Source organism: Camelus ferus, chromosome 2 (assembly GCF_009834535.1).
Source record: "Camelus ferus isolate YT-003-E chromosome 2, BCGSAC_Cfer_1.0, whole genome shotgun sequence".
NCBI classification, from domain to species: domain Eukaryota; kingdom Metazoa; phylum Chordata; class Mammalia; order Artiodactyla; family Camelidae; genus Camelus; species Camelus ferus.
Window position 1 is genome coordinate 50,170,155 of NC_045697.1, and position 13,651 is coordinate 50,183,805.

A 13,651-nucleotide genomic window follows, 5' to 3' on the forward strand; every position below is an offset into this window, starting at 1 on the left:
GGTGTCGATTTGACCCGTTCTTATTTTAGTAACAGCTCAGGTTACAATCTAAAGCATGGAGACACACCTCAGTTACATGAATGATTCCTCAAGAAGGTCAGTTCTTACCTCCTACTCTTTCTAAGATAGTGGCTGGAACTCAGATTTACCTTCTCCTGTGGTGAATGAATTGGGAGACACAGAAAGAAGAAGGGGGAGGAAGAGGAGGAGGAGAAGGAAGAGAAATAAGGAAGGAAGGCAGGAAGAAAGGAAGGAAGAAAGGGGGGCAGGCGAAGGAAAGCAAGAGGAAGAGAAAGATAGAAAAAAGTTGCTTGACCTTAAAGAGATTGGAACTCTGGTGCCAGAAAATTTGGAAGGCATATTCTCTGGTGTACTTTTTACTTTTGGCAGTGAATAAAGCCCTTAGGGAATGATATTAATTTATCTGGCCTACTTAACATATTAAAGTACACTATTTCATACTCTAGTGGCCTGGAAAAGTTAATTTACCATTCAAGTGGCATGAATATCAAGTCCTGGCACTTTACAATATTCGACAAACACCTGGTATTGTTTGCCTAGGTTTGCTTTATTTTATATTAGGATCTATGAAGAAGGAAAATAAAATAATAAGGTTCTGTTGAGGATAGCAGGATGGTTGTTGGCTAGGGTACCATCTCAGAGTGAGAGTTGCCTTAACAAAGGTCCTGATGCAGAGAGAAGGAGAGAGTATTAGAAAGAAAAAGGGAAGGATGGAGATTGAAAGGAGAGAGATGATGTCAAATCCACTGGTTTCTTTTTCTCTTGACCTTTTTACCTGAGATTAGTGTGTTTTCCATCTTTCCCACAATCTTGGATTTCTCTCAACCTCATGCTTGTCCTCTCTACCGATTCTTTATGAGCTGACATGTGGGGGCTAGAATGGGATTCTGAAAATTAACTGATTTTTAGACCTCTGGATATACTCGTTGCCTAGGGCACTAAAATAATGTGAATTGGTTTTGAAATGAAATGTCACTTGTGGAAGAAAAGTGCATAATAATTTGTTTAATTTAAACAATGAGGTGGAAAGGGCAGACATCTGAACTGCATTTCTTACATAAATGAATGTTTATCAGACTTCGGATGTTCTAGAAATACAACTTTTGTACTGAGGGGGCATGATTACACATACAGATCTCGCAGGAGGAATATAGATCAGCATGAAAACCGCTGTACCCTTTGGTTATTTTGGAGGCAAATATATGGATCACGTAAGGTAAAACTAGTTGCTGCTTTCTCTCTTTAAAAGCTGTAAGGATGCCTTCGTGTTCCAGAAAATGCTTGGCGCAGAACCATCAGATCCCCCCTCTCCCTAAAGCGGAGATGTGATGGAGTAGAGATCCTGCTTGGCAGGCCACAAAATGCAAAAAGCATTCTCCTTGTTCTCAGAGATTTGACAAAGTAGAGGAGTAAAAAAAAAAATAAATAAATGAAAATACAATGAATAAACGAGTAAATGGAGAAATAAAAAATGTAAGTGACATTTCTAAAATAGCTCCTGGTGAGCGCAAACTCCAAGATACTCAACAAATTATATATAGAAAAGAAAGGATTGTAGATTGTCAAATGCCTGAGGTTAACCACAGTGGGTGTTGGCTCTGGTCCCTCCAAGACAACAGCAGTTGGCTGAAATAAGGGAAGTTAGAATTCCAGCCCGGACGGGTCTCTGAGTCTTGTTCAGTGGGTTCCAGGAGTTCATAGCCGGCTTTCCCCAGCTCTGCCTGCAGGCCCCTTACCTCGGACCCCTCCGCGCGCACCCTCCTCCGCGCACTCACCACCTCCTCGACTCCCCAGGGACAGGGACAGGAACCAGCAGGTGCGACCCAGCAGGGGGAGTGGTGAGCTGGCCCGAGGGCAGCCCGAAAGTGTCCTGGAGCGTGGGTGTGGGTGTGGGGTAACTTGGGTGGGAACAACGTAGAGGCCACCACCACGAAGTCCTGCGCCTCTTCGGCGGGGTGTGTGCAGAAAGAGTGCGGATAAATAAGAGGCACCCTCCTCCCGGCGACATTCGCCTGGCCGGCCGGCCGCCCGCCCTGGGTGTTTGCCCGAGCGGTAGCCAGGGTGCCAGCGTGTGGAGTAGTTTCGTTTCCTGCTGGCTCCGGGATCCGTTTCCAGGCACCCCGTCCCGGGAAGAGGGCGCAGGAGGAGGCGGGAGACTTGTCTCGGGGCTGCCGGGCCCCGCAGCGGGGTTGATGGCCCGGGTCGCCCCGGGCAGCAGCGCCAGCAAATTGCCGCTGCTTCTGGCCCTCGCCCTGGGTAAGTGGCTGCCCTGAACACTGGAGACCCAGGAGGAAAGTCTGGGGTGGAGTCGCGGGAGGGCGAATCTTTCGCACTGGCAGCTGGACCCGAGGGCGTCCCGGGGCTGGCAGGGGCGGGTCGCAGAACTTGAACGGCTGGGACGGCGTGAAGTTAAGGATCCGCAATTAGGCACCTGGGGCCGCACCTGACGCGGCGGGCTTGGGCGCGTGGGCCGCACAGCACAAAAGGCCGGGGCGCAGGATGCGGGTGTCCTTCCGCCGTGGGGCGCCGTGCAGGCCCGCGAGGGGTGGTGGCAGGGAAATCCGCCAAAGCGGGAGCCTGGGAGACTAAACAGAGAAGACACCCTGCGGACTACAGAGAAACGGGAACCCCTTGGCTTGAGATGCGGGCCTCGGGTCTCGGGGAGTGCGGGGCAAGGGGGAGAACGATTTGCCTGATGTGTGGGCCCTGGGCGTGTGCTAGGGACTGGAGGGGGACCACCCCTGAGAGCTGAGAGCTGGCAGTGGCCTGAGAATGAATTATTACACCTATTTCTTGCTGGCGAAGTTGGGAGGAGCAGTAGGAGAAAAAAAGACTCAACTTATGAGACCTGAATCTCCTGTCACTGATAGGGAAGAAAAGAGAGATGACATATTTTACTGAGGGGGCTATTGATGAAACACAGATGCTTTACTTGGAGTATATTATTTCCTCTTTTAAGGAGAAACTGCGGAGAGAAAACTTCTTCCTCACTTTGAAGGTGAAACTTGGCCTGTTAGTTTAGGGACTGCTGGGTGTGGTCACCTGGTGTGAGGGAAAGGTGGCCAGTGGGAGGAGTGGCAGAGGCCACCGGAACCTGCTGGAGGCTCCCCTCACTTCCTTGGGAGTCTGCTGGCAGAGAGATGCTGGGGAAAGTCTGCAGCTGGAAGCAAGGCCCCCCTCACCCTCCAGTATGGGAAGGGAGCAAGGAAGGTACTTAGGTGGGAAAATCCTACTGCTTCAAGGCATCCTCTCTGCATTATGGCCATTTTGAAGAGAGGCGAGCAGAAGGGAAGGGAAACTGGCAGTATTTTGTAGTCCTAGCTGGAGTGAGTCATAGGGACACCTGGGCTTGGGGCATCGAGGTGGGAGGATGGGTGTTTCTAGCTGAAGGGTTTATGTGATGAAGACATTACCTTCCAACCTGGGAAGGGCTTGGCTTTCTCTTATGGAGGAAAAAAGGCGAGATCTAAATGGAAACTTCCATTTAGCTATGTCCTAGGAATAAGAGAGGTGCCTAAAGAGGTGTCATGACCTTGGTTGGAAGTGGACCAGACTTGGATTGTAGATAGAGAGAAAGGACTGATTTACAAACCTTGCAGAGGAAGAGATCAGAAGCGATTTAGTGATGAGTGATGTGGAGCCCGAAGGGCAATGGGCCTGACAGTGAGGCCTGGAGATAGTGCTGGTGCTTTTGCCAGCATCACTTGGATGAAGCCGGCATTCTCTTCCTTCACCTTATCTGGATTGCCCAACAGTCAGAGCATTTACTGAGAATCTGCTGCAGTCAGCAAGGCGCTAGATGCTGTGGGGATGAGGGTGGGAATCTGGCTCAAGAGAGTCCTAAGATATGATTTCTGCCCTAAAAGATGTTATGTTGGACTTGGGAATGCAGGACTGACAGATCTGAAGCAATAAGAGAAAAAGTCATGAGCAGAGAAAAGAGCTCAACAGGGAGGAATGGAGCAGGGGGGAGGCTGCCTGGAGGACCTGAGTGGGTAGGATTGAAGCTTGGTAGAATTTGAAGCTGTAGGGAAGAGAGGGGGACAAGAGAGGGGAAAAACATTTAGTATGGTGTTAGTGATGTGGGAATAAGATTACTTTCCTAGCAAGACAGATAATCAGCCTTCCAGAAAGGAGAATGTGTGAGAGGCAGATAAATTATGAAGAGCCAAAAAAACTGACATGAGTCAATAAACAATTAAACACACAGTATCACAGGTCTGGAATACAGGAGTAATATATAGCAAACAATGATGTAAGGAGATATACCTGGCAGTGATGTGCAGTGTGGGAGGAGGGGAGGGGCCAGCGGACCTGGCTGTCTCATAGGTATCATCTAGGCACGAGCTAATTCAGGCCTCGATTAGGGTGATGCGCCGGCTGAAATGTTATGGTAGAAACAACCCTTCCAGGTTGATGGGCATTCTTCCCTAAATACTATCGCATCGTGTTTTTTTTTTTTCCCCCTCAAAACTCATAAAAAAGGCAGAAATGAAAAAACAGAACTCTAATTCAGTGCTATTGTAATTCAGGGTAATCTAGGTGTGCCATTGCCTTGTTGAATGTCTGGTTTAGGGAATTGGATTCAGTCTCTAGATCCCCTAAGAGCCTTACTCTTTGCAAGATGACAAAGGTTGTTGACACCAGTGTTTGTATTAAGTGGTCCTATTTCTCTCATATACACTTTACTTTTAAATCTCATCCCCAACTTAAGTCATATGTTATTTTGTTTACTTCTTGAAAAGAATGTGAGCCATGGCTGTGTGATGTTCTAGGATGTGTGTGTGTGTGACACGGTGGAGTGCATCTTTAGAACTGGCGCTGGGCAGATGTGAGACCTGATTCCAGCTCTACCATTCTGTGACTCTGAGATGAGTTACAACTTTCTGAGTATTGTTTTTCTTATCTGAAAAATCAGGGGGTTGCTTTGGATGAGATAAAGGTCCTTACCAACCTGACATTCTACTCATCTTTAACCAACATTTCTATTGAGAATTTAAGAGAAAATCTTTTTACAATTATATTTAACTTCCACTTACTTGGCAGTGGATCTTTGTTTCATGTAAACTTTGCCATAATAGAACCATGGATGCTTGTTTCTTTGATAAACATGGGTAAAGAACCAATAACTTTGTTTAAGTGTTTCTTTTTTTTATCTTGAAGAAATTGGATTCCCTTTTAATTCTGTTTTTAAATTTCTCCCTCTCATCCAGTTGCTATAGGAGACTAAAGCTGAAACCATAGCCCATGAAAAAAGGAAAAAAAAAAGTTTCTTTTTAAAAAAAAAATGAGTGAGTTTTAAGGTCAAAATATGTCCCCCTCCCCTTATTAAAATTGAAACCATTAATCTACGTAAGTTGGTTTTAAGTTCTTCTAGAGAATATGAGTGTATTCATGATGTAATATCTAGCTTTCAAGTTGTAAAGTAGGTAGGTGGCAGCAAGTAAGATTCTCATTGTCCTAAGGAAGTGACCGAAGCCCCCTACACTGACGATTTTAGGACTTGCCTCTTCAGTTGTGCCCTTTGGCATAGAAGAGCATTGAGAGGTTTTTTCCTCTTCAAAATTCCCAGGTTTCACAGGCCACGCTCGCCTATGAACAACTGTTACAAATCAGATTTTGCTATTGCTCCGTTCTCAGTTGTTGTGTGGAAATTCTCAGATAATTCTGGAAGAAAGACCTCAGTTTTGCAGGCAAGCTTTGTTGTACCACTGTGGTGGCCCTGCTGTTGCTTGGCCTGCTAATATCTGTGCAGAAGCCAAAGATGCCTAGGACAGAGAGGACCTGTGTCTGTCCATGCCCCTGCACTGCCCCATCTCTGCTGTGACTGCTCACCCCAGTATCCCGTGCTCCTTAAATCCATGGAGAGCCCAGTCCAATCCAGGGAAAGCCTCATCTTGTTTTTTCCTCACCCTCTGATAGTAGTCAGTTCATGCCAGGACATGGGCATGAATGTCACTAGGAGGCTGGGGCAAGTGACAGAGAAACAGGCACCAGAATGCACCCTGAGCCACCCCTCCGATCCATGAACCCTGCGTGTCACCTTCTCCGTTAAGATTAGTGTCTTGCCAGGAGGGTCCAAGTAAGCCAGAATCTGGGCTGAATGCAGTTTAGGCTTAAGTCGTGATCCTGAAACACTTCCAACATTGCTAACAAACCCCTGGGTCCACAAGGAATCCATGTTCCAGTTGGTCAAGAATCCCCTAAAAGTAAAATTTAAGAGGAAAGCAATCTGATTAAAATGGCTCTGCTTTGTGTTGCTAATGACTGCTAGTTTGTCCAGGCATAATTGTATCTTAAAAAAGGACCTACCAACTGATGGAAAAACTTTTCCTTGCCTTTATTTTTCAAATTTCTGCTCCCACTAGTTATGAAATAGATAAAAATTCTCAAAAGAGTTGTATTTTAGCTGGTTTTGATAGCAAGGAACAAATGTAAGAAGATGACACTGCAAAAGCAAAATGTTTATCCACTTTCTAAAAAAAAAAAGTCTCTATAGATTCTTCTTCAACTGCTGATTCTGATTCTAGTTGTATGCAGAGCAAAGCTTTGTAGCACATGTCTGGCATTGATACCAAACCCAGCATCGTAAGGTGAATCAGAGAAAAGGCTGGCCTTTACTAGCAGAGAAAAATAAAATATTTACAAGATAATATTAATATTTTAAATCTCATCAAAGTGGGGTTGTCTCATTTATTTTGGTTATATAAATAGTTACCATAATTGAAAAATAATAAAACTGTCCTTTTGGAAGAATGGATGATGATACAATGGAAAATAAACAAGTATTTTAGAAGAAATTTTTATGACAAAATAATTTTTTTTCAGATATTCAAAAGCAGACAGCCATGCATAGATTTTAAGTTATCCCATAGCAATTGTCCTGTAACATTGAGAAAATTACTTACTTTCCCTGTGCTGCATTCTCTCATCTACAGGATGATAATTATGATAGTACCTACCATAATGCTGAAAATATGAGTGAATTTTTTAGCAGGTTATAATTTCAGATCTAGCATAGTGCCTAGCACACAATAAATCCCCAGTAAATATTTGTTCCAATACTAAGCCTATGGGCATTTTGTGAGATCAAATGGCATTATACAAAAGAAGACCAATGCAAAATCACAGAGATAGAAAATAGAATGGCAGTTTCCAGGGACTTGGGGAGCAGGGAATGGGGAGTTATTGTTCATGGGTACAGAGTTTCAGTTTTGCAAGATGAAAAGAATTCTGGAGATGAGGTATTTATGATTGTCCAACAATATAAATGTACTTAATATCACTGAACTGTACATTTAAAAGTGGTTAGGATGGTAAATTGTGTCTCTATATATATATAGTCTTACCACAATATAAGTAATTGGGGAAAAAAGAGGACTGAGAGGAGGAGAGTGTTGGTGGCACCCACCTACGTGGTGTGGGAGTCAGAAAAACAACAGGTAGAATTGAACGAAAAGGGAAGGACAAGTCAGGAATCCAAAGAGGGGTGGATTTTAGGTGGAAGATTTGGGAAGGTCAACCACATCAAATACTGTGGATGGAGGAGGCTGGGGCTCAAGAGGAGGTCACTGGAGAGTGAGCTATGAGGAAATCATCTCTTGAAAGACCAGCCAGGAGATTAATGGTAATTGATGAAGCCAAACACACACCCACACACCCACACTTGAATGGATAGAGGTCTGGGTGCTGGGCAGAAAATAGAGAAAGTTTTGAGTATGAGAGACAATTGAAAATAGTTGGAAAGTTGACTCAGCTGAGGTTTCCTCTGTGTAGTTCAGAGTACACAACTTGGATGAATGAACTAAAGTTCCAAGAAGACAGCTTTCTCCTTAATTTAGGAAATCTTTTCCCAATTAGAGCTTTGGAAAAATGAAATCAGCTGTCTTGGGATGCAGTGGGCTTCCCATGCCTGGACATATTGGGGGTCTGGATGACGTTTACAGGAAGCTTCTGTAGAGGTGATTCCTAGGTGAGGTAGTGGGTGGACCAAATGACCACCAAGTGTTCTTATGTCTCTGTGAATGATAGGTGTTACTAAGTTACTTCACTTTGGAAATATTTTGGAGGTTGGTAGAGAGTTTCAAGCTAAGAAACTGCCAGCTGACTTCTATGAGAAAAGGCAGGACACTTGGGGACTTTGGGAACCAATGGTAAAGAATTTTGAAAAAGGAAGTCACTTGAGCCTCCTTCTCCCCCCAACCCAAAGCTGTTCAGTGACCATGTCTTTTCATGAATAGAAATATCAAAGTTAACATCACCAGTAATGTCATGTAGATATCATGTTCGCCTCGTATGATGTGATGGCAGGATATCTTGGGATATAGTACTAATCCCATGCTCCAGGCTCAGTTTTTGCCTTAAAGACTCTGCACTCTTTATTGTACCATCTATTAGGATAATAATTATCACCTGGGATCCGGTAGTGAAGGGGAAAAAACCCTGGCATAACGATAGTTGATAAGTTATATTGACAAAAATTTCAGATGTTGTTATTTCAGGAGAAAGTTCTAATATTGCCATCTTATGGTAGGAAACTTCTGTGAGAAGATTCTCTACTCACTTTTAGATAAATGATAATTATCCTGTAATAAAGGGCAAGAATAACAAAATGTGATTTAGATGTGAGATGAAACTATACACTTTCCATTTGTCTTTGCAAAAGTCTGAAGAAGGAAATGCACCCCATTCTTTCTTACTGATTTCTACCCCACAGCATGCACCATTATTAAATACTTGAGTGTTTTTTCTAGGTTAGTCAGATTCTTTATTTGGAATCTGTCTTTCAGGATGAGGTGAACAGATGTTGCAAAGTTACAACTGGAAATGTGTGGTGTGACTACTTCTTAATGAGTCTTATTTTCATAGGTCACACAAGAAAATCAATTGAATTATTTCACAGTCACACCACACATATCAAGGAAGCCCTTGTTTCTTAATCCTTCTTTGTATAATTCTTCACTCCAGCTTCACATCTTTACTCATCATCTCCCCAGACACACTAAACGCATTTCTATGTCATTGCCTCTGATCCAGTTTAGTTTCTAGCTTCTTTTGTGAAAAATTTCCTTATAATTTCTTCAGCTTAACACATTGTCTCTTTTTGGAAATCCAATAGAATTTATTTTCTTTATATATGGCACCTATAATATACTGTCTGATATTGGTTGATTGATATTTCTGTTATCTGCAAATGGTTTGATCAATAAAGTCGTAATGAATTAATGTTAAGTTGGGTTGACTTATCCTAACTCATTTTAAGGACCTAAATTCTGGGGCTGTTTCTGGTTGGATCTGCATCTACTCTGAAACCCTATCTCCTTTTCTTTAGCTTTATTAAAGTTTGGTGACTGTTTCCTCATGGGTCAGAGGCTGTGTTATCTCTGGATCCAGAGGCCAGCTCCACTATTCCTCCTCATTTAGCACTCAGATAATCCTCCCTGACAACAAGTTGTTCTTTTTCCTTGGTTCCTTTGCTTCCTCTCTTTGAACTATTATGGAAATTCGGTGAGCCCAGAGCTTTTCATTTAAAGTGCTATAATGTCTGACTGTCAGATCTGGCCTTATCATAAAGGAATGAGTATCAGAAGGTCAAGTTTTGACAACTGATGATTTCTAAGAAACTCGCTCTAGGTTACTGTAGGGTTCTCATTCAATTTAGTCATTGTTGTCACAGGCTCAATAACGGTCACGGTAAAAAAAAAAAAAAAAAGTTGGTTTAGTGGCAATGGCATTATCGTGGTGTTGACAGCTTTCAGATATGGAAGTTAGTTTATGTATGACAGGTTGTTAAATTACTTCCCTCTCTGGGCTTCAAAGATATAAGATGTGGAGTACTTTTATGAGTTAGAAAAGTGTTGTCCATCATTCTAAGCCCTTCTTAAAGACCAGGATATTGTTTCTACCATTTGGAATAGAATTTTGTGCTGGAGTTCGTATTCTACTTTCTTGATTTTGGATGGACATAAACTATCTGTGAAGACTCTCTTAGTTTTTCTCTGCCCTTGTTTTGCCTCCCCTCTCGGCTGTGAAAATCTAGAAGCTTATCTTTCCGTTTGATAGATTAGGCAGTTCTCCAGTTGTGTCATTTTAGAGACCTTAGAAAAATCCCTCCTTGTCCTGGAACAGGGCTCCCCCTGAGAGCTTCTGATGCCCCAGATCCTCACTGTGTTGGGACACAAGTTTGTACACTTCTTAAGAGCCCTTCAACTACCCCCTTTGTCTCTTGCTCAGCTTTCCGCCCATACCAGGTTGCCCCTCTTTTTGGACCTAGATACAACACCATGTTCCAGGGCATGTATCCCAGCCTCTCACTCACCAAGGGGCCAGAGATCAGGGGAGGCAGCACCCAGTGGGGTAAACTTAGTCCAATGGGAAATGGGTGATGAAAGTGACGGGGGCAGATAAATTCCTCCTTTCTTCTGTGGACTACTAGAAGACGACGTCCCTGTTTGAACCCTTCACACGGCTCATGGATTAGTGAACATGTCACTTGTTTCTGTGTCTGTGGTTCACTCCTGGGCTGCACCCAGCATGATGGGTGCACACGTTGCATTGTTTTGTCTCCTCTGCTTCCTTTCCTTTCATCTCATTCTCAAGGCCTGGAGCTTGTAGTCTCCCTAATAAAGTGATAACCCCTTGATCTGTATCTCAGGCTCTGCTATCCAGAAGACCCATGTTGAAGCACTTGATGCTAGAGTATTTCTGTTGAGTTAAGCAATTTGTCTCCCTGCAGGAGAGAATTGTATTGAAAGCAAACACATCTAGAAAGGGAAATCTATTAAGGAATTCTGTTCTATTTGGGGTAACATTAAAGCAGTAGGAGGATACTGGTTTACAGGAGGGGAAAAGACAACAATGAAAAAGATAGGAAAGGAGTTAACAAAAAAAGATGAAGAAAAACCTCAAAGTCAATCTGTTTCACAGTTTTTGTCTCAGCCACCCACATGCACAATGTTAAAACAGCATTTTCACCCCCTAATAATTTTTTCAACTCAGTGTTAGACATGTCTTCTCTTTAGAATTAGAAAAGACTTTTTGTGTATAGCATGCACACTCAAGATTCAGATGGGGACCCTGACGTTCAGTGTTGAGTCACTTAATCATAATCACAAATCTGGTGATTAAAAGGTACATTCAAGATTCAGTTCCAGCTCCATTTGACTCCAGATCTATCCTTTTCCTATTATTCTATACTGCTTCCTTCTAATACAAATAAAGTTTCAGGGATTTTACTATGAAATATTCTTCCAATTTCTGTTTATATTCATAAGTAGATACATTCTCCTTTGACTTACAGTTGGAGTGTCTAATGGGAAATGGAGTGTGGTTCAAATCCTGAAATAAGATTGATATGATATCATAGGAAATTACTGGATTTAGTAGACACAAGTAAAAGTTAGGATATCTAAGAAGATGTCCTAAGTAAGTTGTCAGAATACAGATGAATGGACATTTTGTGATAATGTTATATTTATTTTGAACATATAAAATGCACTTGGCTCTAAAAATGGAAAGTTCGGCTCAGAGATGAGGCAAATACAACGTGTATGACTGTTTAGGTTGGTCACATTTGATCTTTTTAAGTAGTTGACCCAGCTGGTATAGGACTTACCTCAGCATAAGTAGTAACTTTGAGACAGTAGTCATTCTCCTTGTCAAGCTATGTCTTTTTGAATGCTTGTATTGTTCCCAGTGAGTTCATTCCCCATGTTGGCTGATGGGGATAACACTTTTAATACACTATATAATTTTTAACTTGAGAATCTCAAAGTGCATAAAAGTAAGTGGAGCTTTGACTCACTAAAGCAGAATTTGGTTTCTTTTCCTTTTTGTCCTTAATTTTATGAATGGAATTGATGCTTAAAAAAACAGCCCCAGAAATAGGGATTCAATTTCCAGTCACTTAGTAAATACAACAAATCTAACATTATTTTGTTTTACTTTGTTTTTATTGCTTGAATGCATCTGAGAATCCTGCAGGTCATGTGCAGCAGGGAAGCACAAATAATAGGTTGAATGAAAGACCAAGAAAACCAAAAGACTGTGAAATATTTGGATGACAGGTAAAATTCAACGCAAGTGCAAAATCATTTTTAGGTGAAAATTAAAATGAAACAAACAGAACAAAAACAAAAAGAACAAAACAGCCATCAATACACTGCTTTCCAGTAGTATAAAAGATTTAGGAGCTTCATTTTATTCTAAGCAGAATAAAACCCCCGTATTTAATGATATAGTTGGTTTAAAAGGGCTGATACGCAATGGGGGTGCATTATCAGAAATATGGTGCCCACAATGTGGAGGCTAAGAGCCCCACTCTATTCTATCTTTGCCAGAGTGTGTGAAATGATACTTTATTTTAACCTTGTATTTAAGGGAGGATGACAAGGCTTATGAGAGGTCTTGATGATGTCAGGTAAGATATGGTTAAAGGAATCAGGATGTCTAGCTTGAGAAAGAAATTCTTTCAGGAAGAACTGATATCTGGCTTCACATATATGAAGATCTGTCATAGGAAAGAGAGATTAAACTTATTCTAGGTGATTCCAATGAGCAGAGTAAAATTATAGGAAAGCAAAAACCAATTCCACATAAAGAAGCATCTATGGAGCTTTAGAAATAGGTGCTTAATTTTTTTTTTTAATGAATGAATGAGTATGATTGAAGGAAGAGATGAATGGTCTCATTGAAATGGGCCTTAGAAGAGAGTGAAGTCTCTGGGCTGAAACTTTAAAGGCGGGCTTCATGAACTCTTCCAGGTGATGTTTTCAGGGCAGTTGTGAGTTGGCTGGTAGGAGGTTGAATACCTCTTTTTTCTAAGGTTCATACTAATTCTGAAATTTAATATAACTTGTGACTCTTTTGAATGAAAATCTTATGTTTTTCAAATCTAAGTACCACATTTTCTTTCATTTTCTCTAAAATACAATCCATGTGTATTTTATATACAAGATAACTTAATAAATTATGTTCCTTTACAAATTCTTTTGCTATACTATTTCCCTTGATTTTTGTGAACTAGATAACAGAATAGGCAGGGAAATTATGATCCAAATTTCTCTTCAGGAAAAAGGTCAGGATAGTATGTTAATTAGCTCAAGGTCATACGGTGAATTGATGGCTAAGTCTGGTGATATTTCCACATGAGGATGGCACTTTCCCTAATAAATTATTTTTAAGAAGTAAAAATTTGAGCCTTTGAGGCTATGCAATTAACTTAAAGGAAGATATTAAAAATGAAAGCTATGTTTTAGATAAAAAATATTAAAAGGGTTTGGAGATAATTGCAAAGATTCTAACCAGGGTAATTTCTCCCCCAAGGAAACATTAGGCAATGTCTGGGGACAGTTTTCATTGTGACATCTCAGGAGTGGGCAGAGGAAGGGAGGTAGGATGCTACTGACATTTCATGAGCAAAAGCCAGGGATGCTGCTCGTCACTGTACAATGCACAGCATCCCACAACAAAGAGTTCCCAGCCCCAAATGCCAGTAGTGTAAAAGCTGAGGAACCCATTAGATGTTTCCCACTCGTTTTAGCCAGAACTTGGATTTCCTTGAGCAATGAGGTAAGATGTATTGCCTATAAAATACTTTCAAGCTCTTATTTTCCAAAGACTTTCCATTCAC

At 41.8% G+C, this 13,651-nt stretch overlaps 1 protein-coding gene across 4 annotated transcripts in view; it reads left to right on the forward strand.

Annotated features, from left to right (window-relative positions):
• The first annotated feature begins 1,901 nt into the window (after nt 1-1,901).
• Nucleotides 1,902-13,651, forward strand: part of BTC (betacellulin) — a 57,078-nt gene continuing 45,328 nt past the window's right edge. For 3 of the 4 annotated variants that reach the window (XM_032457992.1, XM_032457990.1, XM_032457991.1), the window contains exon 1: nt 1,902-2,277. In XM_032457992.1, coding sequence (XP_032313883.1) covers nt 2,214-2,277 — 64 coding nt within the window. In that variant the 5' untranslated portion in view covers nt 1,902-2,213. The remainder of the gene's footprint in view (nt 2,278-13,651) is intronic. The other variant, XM_032457989.1, reaches the window with a different exon arrangement.